This window comes from Mauremys mutica, chromosome 2 (genome assembly GCF_020497125.1).
Source record: "Mauremys mutica isolate MM-2020 ecotype Southern chromosome 2, ASM2049712v1, whole genome shotgun sequence".
In the NCBI taxonomy this organism is placed as follows: Eukaryota; Metazoa; Chordata; order Testudines; family Geoemydidae; genus Mauremys; species Mauremys mutica.
In genome coordinates this window covers 287,239,405-287,263,480 of record NC_059073.1, presented here as the reverse complement: position 1 = coordinate 287,263,480, position 24,076 = coordinate 287,239,405, and the positions used below count along the sequence as shown (strand labels likewise).

The window sequence follows — 24,076 nt, the reverse complement described above, 5'->3', positions numbered from 1 at the left end:
ATGCTCGCTGGATGAAAGCTAGCCTACCTGAGCTGCAATCATACCTCCATTTGCAATGCAGACACCCCCTGAGAGACAGGCCTGGCCCTGAAGAGCTTACAGTCTACGGAGATGCAGCGTGGGAGGGGAAAGGTCTTGGCCAACATCATGCACCAGGTCATGTTGTAGATCCCACAGCTCTGCACATCCAGATCTTTGCCCTACCCACTGGCCTACACAGCCTCTCCAGGAAATCATCCGCTTTCCATTTACGATTATCACTGGCATGTGACTATCCTGTTGCTGGGGTGGCCTAACCTGTAGGCATCCAAAATTATTTGCTTAAAACTTGGGGCTACAACATTGGGTCTATGGTTTGGAAGCTGGGTGGAGAACCCTTTGAAAAATGTAGCTCGTTGGTGCCAATATAATATGTCACTAAAGTCTATGTTGATGTCATTTTTCATCTCTATTAGTAATGGGCCAGCCCAGGGCATCAAATCTGAACCCCCCTCAGATGCCTTACTGGTTTTACCCTGGACATGTACTTGACAGAACACTGTACTTTCATTTGGAGCCGCAGATGACATGGGATGCTGGAGCCTATAATAAATGCCTGTCTAGATGCAGAAGGGAAGTATTTTTCCATCAAATGGCATAACTTATTGTATGGGAGTAGGCTGCACATAATCAAGCGTATATTGGCATCTAGCAGTTCTATGCTGAAGAGCTGGAAATTAATGCTTTGACAAGAAGCCTGCTATTGATTACGCAAGCCTGTGGGGTTGGCTATTTGCATGAATAATTTGCCTCTGTAAGGGGTAAAGGAAGCGGGACCCAGCCAACACTGAGCAGCCCCATTACTGAACGTCTTTCATTGCCACCTTCGTGCCTTGCTAGAAGTCTGCAATTGGAAGCCCAATTGTTCGCGTGCGATTTGGAAAGGACTAAAGTGACAATCAGCGTTTGTGTGTTGGCAGAAGCTGTCGGAGGTGGGGCCGGGAGACTGAGTCCGTGTGGGTGTTTGCACGACACACTTACCTTCAACAGTTTGTTTTATTTCTCTGTTTCCGCCACTCAGTTGACAAGTGGGGAGCTGAGTTATTTTGCCAAGTGTTGCTTGTTATAGTGTGACCCTGTCCTCTCAGACCGTCCCCTCTCTTATCCGCTAGCAGCTAATGGCAATCAGAGCTGATGGCACAGGCTTGTGACTAGGTCTAGCATGTCTTCATTCTCTCAGGCCTTCAGTCACCAACACACTCTGGACGAATCCATCCCTCACTGAACTCCAGAAAAGTAAATGGAATTAGAGCAGGGATGACTTGTTCCCCAGCTGTCACATGCCGGAGCTTTTAGGGCCTCGTTCTGCAGTCCTCATTCATGCTGAGTAGTGCTCAGCTTGTGTCTTCACTGCAGCGTTAGCCTGGATGATCGGCTCCAGGGGGTGTGAGCTGCCTCGCTGTGTCCTCACAGGAGCTGTGCTCCCCCACGTGAGTCGCTAGGATGTCTGAGATCACATCTCATGCGTCTTTGAGGTGCAGGAAGCTGAGCTGCTTGGTGATTGTTGCACAGTGAACTGTGGGAGAACTTTGTCCTTCAGAGCACAGGGGAACTGTGGGAAGGCATTGGAGGACTGTCATCACTTGGGTGATTTAGCTGGCATCCTCACTGCAAAGCAGGCAGGTTACCAGCCTGAGGGAAACCGCCATCTAGGCTCTAACTGCCTGCAGCCTTGCTAGCTAGTCTGGTGTGGGAAACACCACTAAACTCAGCTAAGAGGGTTTTGTGTGTGGATGGGAGAGCGGTTAGGGTAACACCTGGGTAAGCCCCTGAGTTAACTCTGTAGACTTGTACGGGGAGACTTTGGCAAACCAGTAAAGTGCCTGAAACCACTATGGCTTATTGCTAAAAGCAGCCAAGTCAGCTGGCCATAAAGTGGCCATGCAGCGGTCTCAGCTTGACCCCACCTCTTCCTGATAAGAATTGTGTTGAAGTTGCTGATACCTGCATTTTAGAACAGCAGGATGTGCCCTCAGGAATGTGTCTAACAGGGTCTCGAGGCTGCAAACTCTGGGAAAAAACCCACACCTGGTTAATCAATAATCAAGAAAGCCTCTTGCTTGACCATTGGAACTGCTTGCTTAACACGTTGTCTTTAAGGGACATGTCATTCTATTACTAACGTATAAATAAGGGGGAAAACTTTGAGGTAGGGGGACTCTTCCTGGTAGCCTGGACTCTCCCCGTGGATGCATCCTGTGTTCCCCACTGGAAGACGGGCTGCCACTGTGCCACTCAAGAGCCACACTCAGCTTTGGTAACTATCGAGGGTTGGGGATGTTTTACTAACCTGTTGCGGACGTGTGTAAGTGCTTGAGACTAAGTAAAGTTTAGCTTTAAGTGAAAGCAGTCTTGTGTTGGCCTGTTTGTGCCAGCCATCGATCGGTGGGATGGCCGTGTCTCCCCTGATTTATTTCCTGACGCCACCTTGCATAGTGTAAAAGTTACCAAGAGCTTTGGGTTGAAAGAAAGCTTTCTCGCTGCATTGGGCCACTTTCTCACTGCATTGGGCCATCAGCGCTGAGCAGTAAAGCCTGTCTCAAGAGCCTCTGCTTTGTGTTATTTCAAATCCTATGGACCCGCATCCAATGTTCAAAGAAAACCTCACTCGGCTCAGTTAATTGACTTGTGGCTCTTCACATAACAGGTTGAGAGGGTCTGGCACAGTACTTAAGGCACAGGACTGGGAATCAGATGTGGATTTTATTGCTGACTTGGCTGCAGACTTTCCTAGGTGCCCTCAGGCAAAGCCACTCAAGTTACTTCGTGTCTGGGTGGTGTATAGAGCTCATGGAAGGGTTTATACAAGTGCACTATTATTGCTGAGGACAGATCGAATGAGTTTTGCTGATCTCATCTCAGCGTTTGGGCCTGTGATACCTTCACTTGGGATGAATAGTGTCTCACACCGCACAATGGCTGCACTCAGCTCAAGAGGACCCACCTGCTCTTCTCAACCCAAGTACTGGCCCTTGAGTTTTATACTGTCAGGAAACAGGGACAGCTGCAGCAGAATGTCGCAATGCCATTTGCCATCTGTGGTTACAGCAGAGGTGGGCAAATTACGTCCTGCTGGACCATCCTGCCGGGCCCTTGAACTCCCAGCCGGGGAGCTAGCCCCCGGCCCCTCCTCTGCTGTCGCCCCTCCCCTGCAGCCTCAGCTCACCGTGCTGACAGCGCTCTGGGTGGCAGGGCTGCGAGCTCCTGCCGGGCAGTGTGGTGGGCTCCGGCCGGGCGGTGGGGCTGCGAGCTCCTGCAGCTCTGAGCAGCATGGTAAGGGGGCGGGGAGCAGGGGTGGGGGGTTGGATAAGGGGCAGGGGGTCCAGGAGGGGCTGTCAGGGGACAGGGAGCAGGGAGGTTGGATGTGGGGGTGGGGTCCAGGGGGGGCGGTTGGTGCAGGGGGTCCCGGGAGGGGCTGTCAGGGGACAGGGAGTAGGGGGGGTTGGATAGGTGTGGGAGTCCCGGGGGCCCTGTCAGGGGGCGGGGGTGTGGATAGGGGTCGGGACAGTCAGGGGACAGGGAGGTTGGATGTGGGGGTGGGGTCCAGGGGGGGCAGGGAGGTTGGATGTGGGGGTGGGGTCCAGGGGGGGGCGGTTGGGGCAGGGGGTCCCGGGAGGGGCTGTCAGGGGACAGGGAGTAGGGGGGGTTGGATAGGTGTGGGAGTCCCGGGGGCCCTGTCAGGGGGCGGGGGTGTGGATAGGGGTCGGGACAGTCAGGGGACAGGGAGGTTGGATGGGGGGGTGGGGTCCGGGGGGGCGGTTGGGGCAGGGGGTCCCGGGAGGGGGCAGTCAGGGGACAAGGAGCAGGGGGGGTTGGATAGGTGTGGGAGTCCCGGGGGCCCTGTCAGGGGGCGGGGGTGTGGATAGGGGTCAGGACAGTCAGGGAGCAGGGAGGTTGGATGGGGGGGTGGGGTCCGGGGGGGGCGGTTGGGGCAGGGGGTCCCGGGAGGGGCTGTCAGGGGACAGGGAATAGGGGGGTTGGATAGGTGTGGGAGTCCCGGGGGCCCTGTCAGGGGGCGGGGGTGTGGATAGGGGTCGGGACAGTCAGGGGACAGGGAGGTTGGATGGGGGGGTGGGGTCCGGGGGGGGCGGTTGGGGCAGGGGGTCCCGGGAGGGGCAGTCAGGGGACAAGGAGCAGGGGGGAGTTGGATGGGTGGGGGGTTCTGAGATGGGCAGTCAGGGAGTGGGAAGTGGGAGGGGGTACACGTCAGGCTGTTTGGGGAGCCACAGCCTTCCCTACCCGGCCCACCGTACAGTTTTGGAACCCCGATGTGGCCCTCAGGCCAAAAAGTTTGCCCACCCTGGGTTACAGAGTTCACTCCATTTCATGGGTCATATTCCCAGCTGGTGTAAAGGGGCATAGCTCTGTGGGGGACAGCCATGAGCTGAAGATCTGGCCCCATGAACAAAAGGCCCGGTGATCACTTCCCATGAGCTATTTTCACCACTTCCTATTGCACGTATTACTATTCACTACTTACGTTGCCAGTCACGTGCTAGGTGCTTTACAAAGCCAGAGGAAGACACAGCCCCTGTTCTGAGGAGCATGTAGCCTGAAAGGCCCGTGATGGATAAAGGAAAGGGGAGACAATGATGCAGCAAAGGCTTTGTTATTGTATCGGATCCCACTGGTGCAGATCCCTGCATCCTAGGGGATCCCAATCAAATGGACAGCCCGTCTGAGGACTAGGGCCAACGTATTCTAAATTAGAAGCCTCAGGTTAGTCTCCGAAATCCTTCTTTAAGTACATAAATAAATGGGCTGATTTTCAATTGGTGCTGAGTATCGAACAGCCCCCACTGCACTCGGTGGAAAATCAAGACGTTTATTCAGGTGGCTAAATATACATTTAGAAGCCATACTTGGTCTAGAACAGAGGTCGGCAACCTTTCAGAAGTGGTGTGCCGAGTCTTCATTTATTCACTCGGATTTAAGGTTTTGCGTGCCGGTAATACATTTTAACGTTTTAGAAGGTCTCTCTCTATAAGTCTATAATATATAAGTAAACTATTGTTGTATGTAAAGGAAATAACATTTTTAAAATGTTTAAGAAGCTTCATTTAAAATTAAATTAAAATGCAGAGCCCCCCAGACCAGTGGCCAGGACCTGGGCAATGTGAGTGTCGCTGAAAATCAGCTTGCATTCCACCTTTGGCACCTGTGCCATAGGTTGCCTATCTCTGGTCTAGAATTATGACTGATATGCAAGCTCAAATGGGAAATTTTTAGCAAGGTGCTTAATCCCAAATGCCTCTGCAGCTCTGACAAACACTATACTGTAATTGACAATTCTAGCCATCATAGAGGAGATCCTAGCAGCATCACACCTGCATTACACTACAGGCCAGCAAGTGAAAAAGACAACAGTATCCACCTGAAATTGAAGGGGAGATCTTAGAGCGGGAGAATTACTCCATCTGGAATTTGCCAATCAGTTAATTTGCCGCTCTTCCAATTAGTTCTGCAAACCAGGGGCCACCGTGCAAGGTCCAGGGATTGTGGACAGAAGCGTGGGCCTTTGTGAGCAACGATCGCCGTTTGGACTAACTGGCCAGTTGTGTGCATAGTAATACCATTGTGTGCAGTTGCAGTAATGCTGTATGAATGATGCATGCGCAGAGAAAACGCTGCCCCTGTTAGTGCTAAGTGTTACCAGAACATTGGATGGCAGCATGTTTGTGTATTTCTTTAAAAATGCATTACATCTGCATGCACAAATTTGTTCTTTTGCAGGTGAAACGTACCTTTCGTGCCCTAACCCACTGTGAGGGCAGGGTACTGCTGCCTGGCTGAGCTGTGTTCATTGGAGACCCGTGGGGTAGGAGAAGAACAAGTAAAGGTGGGGGTTAAGAAATCGGTGTGAGCACCCAGTGTTGTGGGGCAGCCAGGGACTGGTTTATTCCATAGCGTGAGTTAGAGTAGGCTTAGGACTGCTCTAACCTAAACCCAACAGCCCATGGCCCTCTGGAGGAATCCTCTTGGGACTGAATCCACTAGGGCAGGTACAGCAGGAGCTATCATCTGGCCCCGTACCTGCCTATGTGTGTACAGGAATCCCTTCACGTGTTACTGACATGTCTGGGATGAAACGCAGCCACTGCAGAACAGAACGCAGCTGGTAGAATTACTCAGTCTGGAATTTGTCCAGGACCCCTGGGTTTAATACCCATACCTAGTGGGAAAGATGTCATGAGATCTCAATAGCGGCAAGGGGTCAAGAGCCAGGACATTGGTTTTATATTTCATCCAAAAGACACAACCGCCAGTTACACCGTGTCCCAAGGTTAGACTCCCAGTGACAAGCAGAGGCATGCTCCCCATTATAACTTGGAGCATCTCTTGTGCTGAAATTGCCACTGCTTCTTTTGTTAACATGGCTTTTCTTGTGGGATGTGTCCCAGTGGCCGGGCCCATCCTGCAAGGTATAACGGAATTGTGTGACTGCCGGCAGCTGGGCATCTATTGCCTTCATCAGTTGAGTTGCTGAATCAGTTCCTCAGAAATGGAGAATTTCCCCTCTCCCTGTGCATCCCAAAGATTGAGAGAAATCAGTTCTCAAACTACATGTGCAGACTGCTGGACAAATGTCTTTATGATGGTTTATTGCTTGTTTTCAGCAGTGGTAGCCACGGAGAAGGAGCCCCTTGCAAACAAGGAGGTGCTTCTGAGATGACCCAAATACAAGGGAAAAGAGCTAGGGTACAATTCATTGAGTATTTACAGTACAGAGTCGAAGCTTAATAAATAACACTGGTTAAAAGGTCATAAAACGAGGCAGGGTTTATGACTGCGCCAACTGAGAGGGCTGATTCTCACGGTCATGATGAATAATAAGTAAAGAGTGTCTTAATGTAAATAAATAGAGGCCCTTAGAGGAGGCTACACTGAGTCTCTGTTCACAGTCAGCATCACTTTCAGCCAGCACTCGTTACATTTAAAGCCTATTTACAGGAGAGCAGAGTAGAGACGCTGACAGTGTTCACAAGGCGGATAAAGATCACATAATACCAGCCACCGAACAAGTTGAGTTTTGACTTGAACGCAGTGTTTGGAAACGCCACTGGGGAGAGGCTCTCGAATCCCAAACACCTTTTTCAATGTATATTTAGAATCCAGGTGGTATCAAAAAAACGTTCTTTTTTACGTGCCCTTCCGAGTGTCCTTATATTCATGTTTACAGTATGAACAAACTGGGCCTAATCCTCAGACTCTGTGTTGCTCTATTTAAGTCAATTTACATTTGCTGAAGATCGAACCTGCACAATCTGACCTGATACCTGCAGAATCCAGGTAATGATTCCCCCTAGAGATCATCTGAAGGTGTTTCTAGTCCCCCTGCCTCTGTTTTGGTTATTTTGGTTTCTCTATTCCTGCCCTTTAGAGTTCTGTGTTATGCCTGGTACTTGAAATAACAAGGCTTTGAAAAATAGGGTTCTTAAGTATTTGGGAAACATCACAGCTGGATATTACATGTAAATGAAGAGTTTGCTTTTTCAGCTGGTAGACACACCCTTTCCCAAGGACCATGATACAGATCTGTAGTGATCTCTAAACAAACAGGTCATGCCCATTTAATTTCAGCAGTTGTCACAAGGCTGTGGGTTAAATACTGTTTCTGGAATGGTGAGAAGAGGTCACTGATGTTGGAAGGAGAGACGGGTAAAACCAATCCTCCCAGATCACTTTGAGATGTATGAAGCAGAATATGGGTCTGGGACTCACTTCTTCTCTTGACTGCTTTAGTGTTAATTGTGGAGTGAAGCCAGTGGAGTCACTCCAGATTTACCCGTGTAAATGAGAACAAGAATTTGAAATTTGGAGCCCATCTACAATGGAAAGGAACTATAGTCCTTTGCTCCCAAGCAGGGTTGAACACCTGTACATGAAAGGAGCCAGGTAGCACTCATAATCAGTGCTGAGACGCTTTGGGAGGGGAGCAGAGCTCCACTTCATACCCTACAGACAGAGCTTCTTCATGCACACCTGGATTTTGTGGGCATAGTCCTAGTCAGAAGCATTCTCTCATGCTCAAAGCCAAGCTGATAATGAGGTTACCTACAAGCTGGGAATCGGAGTGATGGGAAGGATTATGTTTTTGTTCCAGTCTGTAGTTTTAAAATCTGGGATCAGCCCTCTGGGATTGCAGAGAACATCACAGCTCAGAAGCGTTGCTTCTGATCCAAAAGGTACAGATGCGAGTACACTTCAACAGTAAACCCTGCAAACAGATGCCAGCGTGAACCAGCGGTAAAGCAATAAAATGGGCCTAACAAAGAAGAGTGCAGAAGTTTCCAGGTTTGCAGAACGTTCTTCAGGTCAGATCGTAAAGGGGAGAGATTTTATACAACCCCCCCAAACTTGCCAGTTTTTGCTTCAGCTAAATACTTACTGCCCCTGCTTTCTTTAGTGTTCCACCGTTATACTACATATCACTGTCTGCTACGGGGAAGCATAGACATGGAGGGGTGGAAGGGATCTCAAGAGGTGACCTAGTTCAGCCCGCTGTGGTGAGGCAGGACCAAATACACCTTCATCTTTATCTAAGGCAACTGGCAAGTTTTAAAGCTTGGCCACTGTGTCTAGGGGTTGACTGTTTAGCTGCTCCCCACACAGACCTGCCACTGCAGTCAGCGGGTGCTTGTAGGAGCGGAAGAATCAGGTGTCTAGATGGTGGAAGGACTGGGGGTGGAAAAGGAGGAATGGAGATGAGGAATCACCTCATCAAAACCATGTGGAAGGTCACTGCCCTTCCTGCAGTGGAGAAAAGGGAAATCAGTTCCTCAGTCCTGGGGGTTATTTTATCCATCTTGTAAATACTGCTCTTAACAAAATGAGATTCAGTCGTTCACCTGTTTACATATATGTGTCCCTTTTTGGGTTTTAGGTACTGACCTAGGATTGTTCTCTCCTCATCGCTCCGTGACCAGCACACCGTCTTGCCTTGTTGGCTATTCAACGGAATTGTAAACTAAATGGAACATTCAGACCTAACTCAAGAATTCTGATTGGGTGACCTACAAGATGTTAATTCACTGGTACCAACTTACTTTACAGGTACCAACTGCAGCTGCATCCATGCAAAAAAAAACCTTTGTATGTTTATACTTGTTTGGGTTTTGCTCCCTGTTTTCATAACTCACCACAGGGTAGTTCAGGGGCTTAAGGACCAGCTAAGGTTAAAGGTTTGATGTTTCCCTCTAGACTATGATTTCCTCACAGACAATTATTAATCCTAGGACATGCCCATCTCCTCAATTGTTACTGCCAGAGAGGGATATAGTCTAATGGTTACCACTCAGGACTGGGAGCTAGCAATCCCTGGATTCTCATGATAGCATTGACAATAACTGGCTCTGTGGCTTTGAGCAAATCACTTACCCCTTAGGTCGCCCCGTCTGGAAAATCAGGGTAATATTTGCTTAATCATGGCGACATCTGGAGAATTAATTAATGGGAATGATTCTGATCTCACACTGACGTGCAGAAGAAAGAATTCATCTGAAGTCAGCAGAGTTATAGTGAAGTCAGTGTCTAACTTTACTTACGTGGTGTAAATCAGGAGTAGCTCCACTGAATTCACTGCTGCACGTGAGCTCAGGATTTGACCCAGTGTTTGCAAAGGGCTTTGAAGACTGATGATACTTGTCCTATTTACAGTAGTACTACTTGATTGACATCAGTGGAGTTATTCCTGATTTACACCAAAGTAAATGAGCTCAGAATTGAGCCCTCTAAGGGGTAATGACAGTTAAGAACATCAGATTGCATCATAATTTGGTATTTGTGCAGAATAATGCTGTTCAGATGGTACATCCAGGTTCCACTGAGGTGTCCGACTTTTGCCCCATTTCTTTGTTTCATTAACAGAAACGCACAGTCTGAATGACTGAAGAAGGCACAGTTGTTGTAGTGGCGGTCCCAGAATATGAGAGCCACAGGGTGGGTGAGGCCATAGCTTTTATTGGACGCACCTTTGCTGGTGAAAGAGACAAGCTTTCAAATTCCACAGAGCTCATCTTCAGACCTGAAGTTGGTCCCGTAAAAGATATGACCTCACCCACCTTGTCTCTCTGAAGAAGGTCCCAGGATGTCATCTGTCCAAGGTTCAATCCTTGAGGGGGCCACTTAGGGATCTGGGGCAAAAATTGGTCCTGCTAGTGAAGGCAGGGGGCTGGACTCGATGACCTTTCAAGGTCCCTTCCAGTTCTAGGAGATTGGTATATCTCCAATTATTACCTATTACCTAAGGTCCCAGGATGAGTCAATGACTCAGCCTGAGTTAGGGCCTGACCCAAAGCCCATTGCTGTCAATGAGCATCTTTCCATTGGTTTTAACGTCCATTGGATCCTGCCCTCCTTGTTCGTATACTTGAACATAACCACTGTATACTATATCCTCCTTTAAAACGAAGCAAACACAGCTAATGTGACAGCTTTACATTGTCTGCACCACAAATATTGCTATTTCTGTCAAAGGAGACATGCATGAAACAATCATTTCTTTTCAGAATATTTTCGTTGGATGACCTAATGGGGACATGCAGTGCTACTGTAGCTATGTTGGTCCCAGGACCTAATGGGGATGCACTTGTGCATTACATGTAGGCTTGGAAGGATATGATTTTTATCAGTAAATATTGGTAAATGTCAATTTCACCACACACACGCAAACCGAAACAAATATTTCCGGCGATGCTAATCTAAAGGTTGTTGGCATTCGTTCATCTGTGAGAGACGGTGGGAAATGCAGCCTATGATATGATCTGACAGACAGGCAATGTAACAAAGACGCTGCTCGAGAACTTTTTTCGAGTTTGATTTAAGGATATTTACTTTGTTGAGTTTGCTAAGTGATGTTGACAATTTGGGCTTTAATAGTTATAAAGCTTTAACTTTTTGAATCTCAACGTTGACTGTCATTAAATAATTGTCTGATCCTTTACATTGTCTGACCCCTCAATAATGACCTACAACTGTGACAATGTAAACGAATAAAATTGGAAAAAAAATGCTTAAAAGTAAACATTGATATTATCCATCTAAATTATTTAAAAAAACCCTGGAATTCTGCCTAGCTTAATTATAAAAAAACATTTCAAATATGACTTTTTCAGGCATTGTATGGCTGGTCCGCTAGTCTGATAACACTTCCAGAACTGTACTGTTATTGAGTACCTGACTTCAAGCCATGTCCTGTCGTCCGTTTTTCATGCAGAGCTCCCCAGCAATTAGTATGGGGAATCCTGTGGGCAGATCAGGATCTGGCTATGGGCCTTTGGCCCTGGTCCATAACTAAATATCTTGCTTATTGCCTCTGCCCTGGGCCAGCCCATTCACGCTGCCCTAGTGATAGCGGTAGTGCCAGCGAAGATCAATTTCTGAGGTTGAAACTGTAGCTTACAGAGATTCCGCAGACCCAGAGCAGAATTAATTTGCTTGTTGATTTGCCTCGGTACAACCATATTAAAAACAAAACAAAACAGAAAGAGTTGAAGGGGCCACAAATGAAAATTCATGAGTCCTGCAGTCATGATGATGGGGGCATCAACACGGTAATAAAATGTTGGAAGGGCAACGGGACACATCTGCAAACGTCCCCCGTGGTTGCCCTTCTGTATTGGAGTCTGGGTGTGATGGCAACATGGGTAGTGGTAGCAGTGAAGCCTAGCAGCATGGACTTGAGTGCACGCTAGCTGCCTGAGTAGGTACCCAGGGATCTGGGTGGGCTTGTGCAGCGCACACTGCTGTGGCTTCACTGCTATCGGTACCTGAGCTCGCTCGCTTAGAGCTAGCTTGCGTATGCCTGCACGTGCTGCAATCACACCTCCGACTGCAGCATAGCAGTACCCTGTGCTTGCGTTTTCTGTGCTTTCCCCACATCCCATTGTCATCAGTGGAAGTACCGTGCACGGAATGAGTGCGGGACACGCCCCAGAAATCTGCGATCAGCTCCTCAGCTGGGGTAACCTACTCCTCGCTTGTATAAACTGGTGTAGTCATTGATCCAAGCGCTCCATTGATTTCAAAGGAGCGATGCCAATTCGCAGCAGCTGAGGATCTGGTCCCAGAGGTCTAGCGCATGGACCCCAGCCATAGGACTTTACGCAAACATGGGTTTTGTTTAAATTCCCATCCCTGTCCCCCACCCCCGCCCGCCTCCTTTTTCTGTTCTCTGTGAATGAACAAGCATAAAAAGCTGACTCTACCCTCGCTGGTATTTTTCTCCCTCTCAGATCTGAACACTAGGGGAACACAGATATCAGGGAAATTCCATGTAAATGACTAAGTGGTGCCCACAGTTACTCCCTTGGAAACGTCCACGGACCAAGCCCAGCACAGGCATAAGCCGGCACCATTCCAGGATTAATTTCTCCCAGCATGGTGCCACCCACCAAACTGGAGTCAGAATCTGGCCCAAGGACTAGGATTTTCAGGTCTACTCTTGGAAACGGGGTGATTGCCTGGCACAGAATTGCAACTGCTTCCAAAGCTTAAAGGTGGCATTCCCCGTTAATAACAAAGCCCAGTGATGCAGCATCCCATGCATGAACAGAAGCAATTTTTTAATGTACAGCTGGAGCTCTCTTTTTCTCAGCCTCATGATAAGCAAAACATTGAAGGACTATTCTATCTTCCCCTCCATGTGCATGCATCATTCTTATTACTCCAAGTGGGCAGGAGGGTCACTCCCTTTAAAAAAAATTCTGCAGCATGCTGAATTAAACCCCCAAATGACATTATTGCTATTGTAAGCTATACAATAGGATCTGATTCTCATCTCACTGACATTGATGTAAAATCAGGAGTAACTCTATTCCAGTCAATCATGTTTCACCAGTGTAAAAACAGGGTAAGTGAGGGCCTGTCTACACTACCAGCCAGATCATGGACAGAGATCGATCCAGCAGGGGTCTATTTATTGTGTCTAGTATAGACACGATAAATCAACTGCCAACTGCCAATGGCTCTAGTGTCGACTCTGGTACTCCACCTCAGCAAGAAGCACAAGGGGAATCGGGGGGAGAGCATCTCCTATTGACACACCGCAGTGAAGACACCGTGGTAAGTAGATCTAAGTATGTCAACTTCAGCTATGTTATTCATGTAGCTGAAGTTGCGTAACTTAGGTCGATCTCCCCCCGTAATGTAGACCCGCCCTGAGATTGGAATGATACACCTTACAACAGTGATTACCATAGCGCTTTAGTTTTACAGCAAGTGTTTCTTTGTATGGGGATGGTTGGGGTGAGTAGCGCAAAAGAGGAAGCATCTTGTGCCGGATCCCATGCAGAAGGTTCCTGGGTTCAACCTTCCACAGTCATCTTGGTCCACTCTGAACCAACCATGGGAGATGCGGACATCTAATGCTCAAATGGAAAATCAAGGACTCTGCACCATGCAAATGTGTTCCCCATGACAGGCTGTCAAACATATTGGCACCTACTGCCCAATTTATAAATATGAAGATGGCATCACTGCAATACATTCGGCTACTCCTGAAGTAGCCATTTGGCTTGATCAGCTTAAGGTGAGATTGTGGTTGCTGCTCTCCACCAGCCATACAAAAGAATAAGGGGGAGGAAGCCTGCACTGTCCTTGCTGTTGTTGCTCTGAGAGGGGAGCTAAGATGGTGAATTGTTCTCTCTTGTCACAGAGGGCAGGACAAGAGGCAATAGGTTCAAACTACAGCACAACAGATTTAGATTAAATCTCAAGGAAAAAAAATCCTAACTGTAAGAACAGTAGGACAGTGGAACAGACACCTAGGGAAATCGTGGGAGCTCCTTCACTCGAGGTTTTCAAGAAGAGGCAGAGATCCGTCTTGGATAGTTGAGACACAACAAATCCTGCATCTTGGCTGAGGTTTAGACTAGCTGACTCTTTTGGGTCCTTCTAATCCTATGGTTCCTATGAGTCTAAGTAGAGGACTTCATGTCTCCACAGCTGTCGATCTGGCACTCTGGAGCAGCATTAAATTCACCCCAAAAATGTAAAGAAAAAGAAAATGCCAACTGGTGTTAATGGGAGCTATGTACACACTTCAAATGGGGCTCATGCCCAGATATGTACATGTCAAGGTTGTTGGAAAGTAGACAGAAGGTAAGATATCACGCTTATTGAAGATCTAAGGATTTTCTTTGCGATACCTTCATCGGAGGATAAAAGCTGTTTGGAATAATTGAAGTAGGGATCAATTTCATAGCCCCACTGCTCCCCCTTTCCTATTTCAAACTCCTGCAGTGCCAGTTACTTGTGGATCTAAGCTTGTTTTGTCAAAGCCAATTCTGCCTACTGCTATTAAGTTAATTCTTCACTCTGGTTAGTGGCTCCTGACGGAGGGTCTGATTCAATCAAGCACTACGTGAGTGCTAAGTCTCCCCTTCCCCGCAGTGTGCATTATTCAGGTACAAACTTATTATAAACCAATATCCTCCCCACAAATCCCCAGATTCCTGCTGTAAAAATATGCCAAGACTTATCGCAAGCTTAATCAGAGAGGGTTTCGTTTATGAAAAACACAGCCATGCAACTGAATTGGCACCTGTACCTTGTTTATATACATTAGCCATGCAAGTTTATTATATCCTGTTTTAAAAAAAACATAACGAGTATAGTGCAGAAAAGGGCATTTACATTTAGCTCCTCAGCAAGCTACATTTCGGAGGCGTCGTCGACGGTGGAGGTACTCAAAGCTTTTATTAACGAGGGCAATACAGATTGTTGGCGAGCTGCAGATTCCACTCTGGTTCCGGAGCCGATGAGATGACTTTCTGGTCTTTCGGCTTATTTGTAGCAAAGTGAAACGCACAATGCTGCACCCTACTACAATCTGTCCCCTGCTTGTAGGTCCTTCCTCATCTCACTGCTGTCCCTTACCGATCGGACTCTTGGCACATTAAAAGCATGGTTTTTTCTCATTGGCTCATTTTAAAAAGTGCATCATTTCTACCTGTTTCCGAGAAGCTGGCTCAGGTGAAGCCATTAATTATCCCCCGCCCTCTATTCACAAGTCTTTCAGAACCTCCTAGGCCCTCCCCAGGCAAGCTGGAGTTGTGCACAAGTTTAATAGTCAGTTTGTGAGTTTCTCCATTGCCCAGGGACAAGCCTGTAGTTAAAGGTCTGGAAAGAAGGAAAATAGATCTGTGTCCTGACTTGTCTCTTCTCCTTCAGGATGTCAGCGGCTTTTCCAGTTTCATGCCCTTTGTTTGACTCATGGGGATCGTCTTGTTTAAAAACAACTCTTCAGCTTTAAATAAATTCCTGGACGGTTTCTCTCTCTCAAGTGTTCCGTGCTGGGGCGTTTCTCCCCCTCAGACCAGAGAGAAGTCTCCTTGGGAGCTGGAACACCTGCGAGTCTTAGGTGAATACTTGGCGAGCATGGAGATCTGAGTGCTGAAGTTGGTACCGTTGCTTCCGACGGATGGGTGGTGATATTTCATGTCAGAGCCCAGGAACCTCTCCAGGTGCCACCTGCGCCACTTCCGCTTCAGCTCAGCTTGGACCTAGGTGGGGACGGAGAAGCACGTTAGTGGATGGAGCTCCTTTCTGCTGGTCTGGTTTGGTTTTACCAGCGAGCTGGCTTAATTAAATTCCTACTAGAAGCTGCTAACTGGCTCTGGCTCCAACGCCGTGGTGGAACTGGGAACAAGCAATCCCCCTTCCCTGGGAAGTCAAGGATGGTCCCTTGGAGAAGGAAATGGGTGTTGAGTTGGACAAGGAGAATCACCCTCTATTTTAAGGCCAGCAGAGACCAATTCTTGAAGGCCACTGAACTGATATCAGCAGGTAAGAACTTTATAGCTAAGTGACAGGCAGTGAAGAGATGCACCAGTAACAGTCTTTGAGCCGGTTGGCTGATACAATGAAGGAGTCATAATGACCTCGACTGTTGACACATTTTTTTCCCTTGATGAGGATAATTAGGAAACATCTGTCATTCACAAGCTCCTTTCACCAAAGAAATGTTTTGCGGAGCTGTGGCACTGTTTGGTGCACAGAGGGCATTGGTCTTCCTGAGCCAGGCAGCGGGATTCGAACCATCAACAAACACGGGCTACCATGCACAGCGGCTTAGCTCTATGGTGCGAGGTTGTAGGCTATGGGATGAATTATAGCACACCCAGGTCAGAAATCATAGCACAGACTATATGGGGAGGATCCAAAGGCTGCCTTGGAGATGGAGCAGATCTGATTCTGAGCATCTCTGAGCTTATGGGGAGGCTGAGATACAAACCCAACGCTGAATTACACAGCTGCCCCCATCTCTTCACTGCTTGCTTTATTGGCGTGAATGCTGCCCGAGTTAGTAGGGGGATAAACGTTCTCCCCGGCTCACATCTGCTCAGTGGCTTTTGTGAATTTGGTGGGTTTCAGTCCAGTTTCCAATGGACACACGCTCCATGGTACAAAACTCACTGCACTCACCGGCCTGCATGCTGCAGTGGGTCAGATCCTGCTGCTCTGAAGTCAAGGGCAAAAGCCCACTTGGCTTCAACAGGATCAGAGCCAGGCTCAGCAAAGAGGCCAAAGAATAAGTGGGCTGGAGACTGGCTGCACCTTCACCACCAAGCGTGGTCACTCCAGGTCAGGACTGAGGCACACTGGCAGGGTGGTGGTGGGGGGGAACCTCCGCTTGCTGTCTGTTCTGTGAATACAAGAGGGACTCGGCACTGTACAGCACCCCCCTCAGCACTGTGAGTACTAAAATTCACATGAAAAGCCAGTATCTGATGACCACGGCGGCCCCAATGGGCTGATGTAAGGAATGGAACTTCTCCATCATTCACATCATTCATCCTAGTGACAAGCACTGCCCAAGCAATACTGTGGATCTTACCTCCCCATTGAGGAAACAGTATAGAACGGCCCCCACAAAGCCCTGGGAGGAGGAAGAGAGAACAGGCACTTAGAACCTCACCATCAGAAAGGCTACATTTAACTTGGTCAGAACACACAGCTGCAACCACAGCCTTGGACACAGGGACCATAGCCAGGAAACTTCAAACAGTTCCCCCCCCCGCCCGGTACAGATAGAAGCTGCTTGATTTTAGCTCCCTTACTAAAGTGCAGGATTTGAATTGGGCTGTGTCATGCCTAGATGGTGACCTTGGGACTTTTTTTTTTACCATGTCATCTTATTCTTCAGAATCTCGGCTTTCTTTAAAAAAGAAAAAAGTCCATCTCTGGCCCTCACAATTGTGGAGATAACACTGAAAATGTGAACGGATGGCAAACCAGTTCAGTGATGTCTGCCTGAGTCTGCAGGCAGCCTGAAATGATAGCTCTGAACTGCCCCATCCACCTCTGTAAGGTGCTAATTCAGCTGCCAAATGACGATTTAAATGTCAGCATTGCTAACTATTTCACTGCCGACCAAAGCACGTAAGTGGTACAGTACGTGATAAATCTCATACTCAGTTCTCAAGGCAGCAGACTGGCTGAAACTGATTGTACAACAGGAGGCAGTCCATCAATGAGCGCTAATCATTGTGCAGAACCGGGGCCTGCGTTAAGAGCGGAACGTTGATTGAAATGAAGTGTGCGTATGCCTGTATCTAATGGTTGAAATAACCCCTAGCATTTTTCATCCCGATCTCAAAGCAGCATCATACCTCAAAGGAAGGCTGTATCATTATCCCCACTTTATAGCTGGGGAGGCTGAGGCATAGGGAGGGAAGTGACGTGCCCAAAGTCATCCTGCAGAAGAACAGTGACTAGAGCACTGGTCTCCTGAGTCCTCGATCAGTGTCTTATCCACTAGGCCACACTGCCACCCCCGGGTCTCATTCTGGATTAACTCATGCAACAAGCCCCATTGCGGTCAATAGAAATCCTGCCTCGCGTTGCAGTTAACAGAATGCTGTCTGTGTGGCATCTGAGTACAGACCGTAGGATTTAGCTGACTGTTGGCAAAACACATTGGGGTGCCAGGAGGTGAAAGGCAATATGAGAATGCACCACAGTAACCCACCCATGCCTTCACTGAAGTCAATGGCAAGCCCCCTACAGACTCCCGTGGGAGCAGGATTGGGCATGTGCTAGTGAAACCACCTTCGCACATTTCCTTAGTCCCACGGTCGTTCCTACGAAGCACCGCAGTTCTGAAAGACTCGCCCTGATTTTTGGTGGCCTTGGCCCAGGCCAAAGGGGTGACGCACCTGGAAGGAGCCGAGCACAAGCTCGAAGACGAGCTTTATCTCTATTTTGAAGTTGTCGGGGAAGAAGGCGAACACGATGTAGTGGACGCCGAAGAGCGGGATCAGCAGCAGGGTGGACTTAGCCAGTCTCCTGTCAGAAAGAAAAACATGAGCTGTAAAAGAGCACAACAACAACGGGCACGAGAGGGCATGAAATTCGGCTGCTGATGCGCCTGCAGCCCTAATGACCCACCTGCGGTGCAGGGAGGGTGGGTCAGTGTGATGCAAGGGAATTCACTTTGTGCCGGAGGTGGAATTTTAAAGGTCTGAAGGCATAAGCCGTGGGTAGTAATAAAAGAAGGGGAATTAAACCCAGACCCTCACAGGTATTTAGGCTCCTGACGTTCACTGAAGAAAATCAGTGGAAGTTAGGATCCTAAATATCTTTGAGGATCTGGGCCTTAGTGCTTCAGAGATTTGGAGCCACATCTCCACAGGTGTACAACAGCAAGCCTCCAGGGATGTCCATCCAGTAATAGTAATAATTGGAGATATACCAATCTCCTAGAACTGGAAGGGACCTTGAAAGGTCATTGAGTCCCTGCCTTCACTAGCAGGACCAATTTTTGCCCCAGATCCTTAAGTGGCCCCCTCAAGGATTGAACTCACAACCCTGGGTTTAGCAGACCAATGCTCAAACCACTGAGCTATCCCTCCCCTACACCACTTCACCTTAGCTGAAGATGTGGCCCGTGGTGATTGCTACAGTGTTTTTCAGACGTAATTTCCCCCCTTATTAACAGCAACCATTGCGGCACATGTGCTGGCAGCCGAGTCTCGGCAACAAAGCCGCTGTAGTTCCCCTCTGCCCGGGGCTCACCCATGGCTGGTTGCTTCATGTGCACAGATGCTCTAACGTGTGACATTTTTATGCCCATCAGCTTGAGGGGAGGTATTTCCTCCACTTCCGCCAGAGACCGTTTTTCATCTCCTCAAGCCGAACGGAGCCCACGACTGCCTTTGCCTGGGATTGCAGAACAGTCGGGGTTCTAGAGGAGAAATCGGATGTTTAGCTGAGAGCGATGATAGCGTACAGAGCGGCGGGAGCAGCCCACGTGTTCCAAAGCAGGAGGAGGAGCAGCGTTAGAGCCTAACAGCCCCAAAGAGGATAATCAGGGCTCTAATTAGGAATGGCAGATCATTTCTGACATCTAATTACAGACGGAAATCAGATTCAACTGACTGAAATAAAATGAAATGCAAAGCTTCAAGGGACATTTGACCCCATCGATCTCCAAGGACTCCAGTCCCACCTCACCGAGGCTAATGTGGGGAAGGGAAATGCCCTGAAATGGCTCAGGTCTGTCCCCTCCGGCCAAGGCCATTAGGGTGTTATGGGGGCAGCTAGCCAAGGCCCTCAGATGCACAATCCCATAAGGCACAGTCTTCCTCCCCACCTCCCGCTAGTCACCACCTGTAGAAGCTGCTGGCAGGGCGGAGAGGGCCGACGTGCCAGCGGTACACAGATGGCTCCCATCTCTACATCTCCATTGGGTCAAATGCCGCCTCCCAGAAGAATTCCCCAGCTTTCACAGGACATGGTCCAAAGCCTATTCAATCGTCAGATTCAATGGCCAGATTCCCAGCTTTGATGGGCTTCTGTCAGGCCCCTAATGCCAAGCTGAAGTCAGCACCCGGGTGTAAAGCAGCTGGCTAGAGCTGATCCCAATCTAGACTGATGCCTGCAGGAAGAGGGAGGCATTCGGAAAGCTTGCCTCTGCTATAGCATCCCCCACCACCAGGGTGGCTGCCCTCAGAGTAAGTTGAGTCACAACCTGGGTCATTTTGGATTCTTTGCTGCCAAAGGGTGGCCAAATGCAACAGCAGCAAAACATATAAATATATGGAGGTATACCTATCTCAGAGAGCTGGAAGGGACCCTGAAAGGTCATTGAGTCCAGCCCCCTGCCTTCACTAGCAGGGCCAACTACTGATTTTGCCCTAGATCCCTAAGTGGCCCCCTCAAGAATTGAACTCACAACCGTGGGTTTAGCAGGCCAACGCTCAAACCACAGAGCTATCCCTCCTCCCTATCATCTACCACTGACCAGAAGACTGTGCCCCCTGCCTGTGACACACTGTCCTTGTCACCATGGTCCATGCAATCATGATTTCCAGATCTGGCGACTGCAACTTGTTACATCTGAAAAACATGCAGCTACAAAAGTCAGCAACTCATCTGCTGAACAAGGCAGGTGCTGTGAACTCATCACCCTGATGCAGCTGCCATACGACAGAGCAATACCGCCTTTGCCCCCTACCTCCCTGTGCCATAAAGCTCAAACGGGTATAACTCCACAGACGTCAATCGCAGTCACCATGAATAACACTTTCTACCATCTCCATGACGACGTGGCCTTGGTTACACACACATTGGTCGCCTTCTGGCTGGACTATAGCAATGGGCTATACTTGGGCATGAGGCCATCCACTCTTGAGAAACTCCAACAATACAGAACACAGCCGCAAATCTGCTCAGGAAAATGTGCTAACGGCAGCCACCAGACCTGTCCTCTGCTCCCTACGCTGGCTTCCCATAAAATAATGAGTCAAGCTCTAGGTCTCAATCCTTCTCTTCAAGGCACTAAATGGTCTAAATCCGGGAGATCTAAAAGACTGATTAACGCCCCATCGATAAAGACAGTGGCTGACTCTTCTGGCAGAATGGCACTTCCTACCATCAGGGTAAAACATGGCTGTGGGAGATAGAGTTTTCTCAGGGGCTGGTCCCAGCCTGTGGAATGAACTCCCCAAGGAACTAATGACCATCACAAACCTCACTGCCTTCCACTCCAAGTGCAAGGAGCTCTTCTTCTACCTGCCTCGTCTAGCACACGCATAGCACTGTGTACATTAATCCCCGCCCAGCCCTACCAACACACAACACTGCAGACACAGTTCCCTCACCCTTGGGAGAGGAGGAGAAAAAAAAAGACCCCCACACGCCAGATGTTAGTTACGTTGCTTAATGCATGAATGGAGGTGGTATAAGAACCTACGTAGAATAGAATGTTGGTGGAATTAATTAAGCGCAAAGTTCTTGTTACAGAAAATATGGGGTTTTATCCTCTGTCTTGCCTGAAATATTGTTGTCCCCAGGCTGCTTGATTGTCTGTAATTTCAAAAGGCTTTTTCGTGAGGAGTTCCTTCATGTTTTACAATAAATTAAAGCACAGCTCCATGGCGGTAGCATTAATGAATGAGTCAACAGCACACCCGGGCTTAGAGACTTGGACTCAGATGGAACTGGCAAGCATTGAAAGATACTGTCAATGTGTCAACAGATTATTTCTTCAATAAACAGTGTTGGGTTGGGAGGAGCAAAGGGGGCGGTGAGATCTCAGATTCTGTTAGGTTAAAACAAATTCTTATCTCAGCTTTGGCAGGAAGAATTCACAGGTATGATGAACAACAGACTCCTTGGGTCATCCAGACCATACCTCTGCAGTTGGCAGCAGCCTTCTGGATACTGAGGGCCAAATCCTGCCATCAGTTGCACTCATGCAACTCCACTGGTGTCAATCAGGTTGCACCAATGTAACCGAGGGTCACATTTGGTCCCAAGAGCCAAATTTGGCATGGTGTAAGCAGGCACAAATCCAGTGACTTGGCCGGGAGTGACATCCACTTATACCAACCCAGACTGGCCAAAAGGACACGGATCAATCATAGAATTTGAAAGAGTGTGTAATTCAGTGCAAGGACATTTCAGGTAGGAAGCAAAATCATTCCTGCATGCTCAACAAATGCAAGACATGAACTTTTGTACTTTTGATAGGTTCCCAGATACCAAAAAGTGATGGGCAGAGCATAAGTCCCTGCACAGAAGTGCTGAAACCCAAGAAGAATGCAAGGCAGGATTATTTTTGCAGTTCCACTTTGCAGCACAGAGAGCCATTCTGTGCCCAGCTGCTTTGGGGGTGTCTGAAGTGGGAGTGGGCCAAAGGTCACATGCAGCAGCCAAGCATGACCACAGTCTTTGCACGCCTGAGTGTAGGGACTGCTCCCTGCTATTGCCTGCAGAGAGGTGCCCCGAGTTTGCGGCACACTTTCAGGGGTGTAGCAGAGGGAGTTTCCTCTGTGCACCTGGTAGCCCAGGGTGGAATTCTGCCCTGGGGCAGTGGAGGGTTTGATGGATTAGGAATGGGCTGAACAACACAAGGTTTATACTGTTAGATTGCTGGTTCAAATCCAGCCCACATCGGCAGTGACGGAGGGCTTGTCTACACTACCACGCGGGGTCAATCTAAGATACGCAACTTCAGCTACGTGAATAGTGTAGCTGAAATCGACGTACTTGGATCTACTTACCGCGGTGTGTTCACTGCAGTAAATCAACAGCTGGCGCTCCCTCGTCGACCCCGCTGGCGCTTCTCGTTCTGGTGGAGAATCGGAGCCGACGGGAGAGCGATCCGGCAGGTAGCGTAGACAGGCCCTGAGAGTTGTTACCATATGATGGATGTTTGGTGGCTGTGACAGGGTGCTGAGCAGAACGACTGCAGAATCAGACCCCCTGCTCCGCCCAACCCAGTTAGGTGAATAAAGTGGTGCTGGCTGGAAAGAACCTGCCCTAATTGGGGAATGAGAGCCAGCTGCCAGCCCAATTAGACCAGGGCTATGTAAGAGGATGGGAAGAAGGAAGCCAGGGAGATGGGACGGAGGAGAGTGAGGGAGTGTAGGCAGGGAGAAAGCCCTTCCCTCCTGGGTTCAGACACAAGGAACCCGGCACTGTGTAAACTGTACGGTGTGAAGGTGGTGGGAGCACAACCCTGTCAATAAAAAGCACCAGTGGTTATTGAACCCCAGGGGCTCCGAGTGACTTACTCAGCCTAGCAGAGGCAGGAGCCAAGAGGACCCAGCCGCAAACTGCTACAGTGGCCTCTGTGCCGTGAGTCTGGGATTTTCAAAGACATCTAAGGGAATTAGGTGTTCAGTTTGATGGGATTTTCGCACTTAAATCTCTCGGGCTCCTTTGAAAATTCCAGCCCTGAGAGTCTCAGTCTATTTCCCTCCACACGAGTCAACATCTAACAAAAGCACGTAGTACAACTGCCCCCCCTTGTTGGCAGCAGAAAAAGCAAGGACTGAACGAGCGTTGAGGCTCAACTCCCCTTGCTTAACCAGGGGCCTGTCTATCCAGCCAGCTCAGGGTTCTGCACAGCCACTCATCACCGGAGTGTGTGATCCCCTTCCACGTCACGGAGATTGGCAACAGCAAGATGCCTCTGGATCACCAGGGACTCCTGGGCTCTTCTCCCTGTTTGCGTCTGCTTGGGCTAGTGAAGCTTTTGCAGAAGGAAGTGTAGGGAGAGGGGTGGTAGATATGGGGAAGGCTATGCTTGCCCAAGAGGGACACATTGGCGGTGCAGTGTGGGGAAGCTTGTATTACTTCCTCTTGTGCCATATCTTTGTCTGCGGGTACAGCAAGGAATTCTTGGTAGCTTTTTCCAGCATTAATTCACTGGGAACATTTTTAAAAAGACCAAGTCCCCCTCCTAGATCAGTAGGACCTAATCCTTCCCTGTGTACGCACACAGAACTTCCACTGAGATTAATGGAAGCCACTTACCCAGTGAAGGCGAGGATCTGGCCCCAGGACAACACTGTTCATTCTAGAACATATTTCAATATGCTGATTTAATCTCAGCACATCAACAGGGATGTCGTAATCAGAGGGGGAGACACGACATCTGACTACAGATACATAAAGGGATGTAATAGAAAAGGCCGGGACCAATAACGCATGCTGGTCAGGGAAAACAGAACAAGAATGAACAGGCTTTAGCGAGCTGCAGCAGGGAAATGGGAAGATCAAATAGCATTTCCTTTATGCGTCTAAG

The 24,076-nt window shown here is 48.8% G+C and overlaps 1 protein-coding gene across 4 annotated transcripts in view; it reads right to left on the bottom strand.

The window, feature by feature from the left end:
- Positions 1 to 14,532: 14,532 nt before the first annotated feature.
- LOC123364708 (vasoactive intestinal polypeptide receptor-like) overlaps positions 14,533 to 24,076 on the bottom strand; it is a 172,042-nt gene continuing 162,498 nt past the window's right edge. For all 4 annotated transcript variants that reach the window (XM_045007035.1, XM_045007034.1, XM_045007036.1 and 1 more), the window contains 3 exons: positions 18,198 to 18,327; positions 16,877 to 16,918; positions 14,533 to 15,542 (listed from right to left, as the gene is read on the bottom strand). In XM_045007035.1, the coding sequence (XP_044862970.1) occupies positions 15,351 to 15,542; positions 16,877 to 16,918; positions 18,198 to 18,327 (364 nt within the window). In that variant the 3' untranslated portion in view covers positions 14,533 to 15,350. The remainder of the gene's footprint in view (positions 15,543 to 16,876; positions 16,919 to 18,197; positions 18,328 to 24,076) is intronic.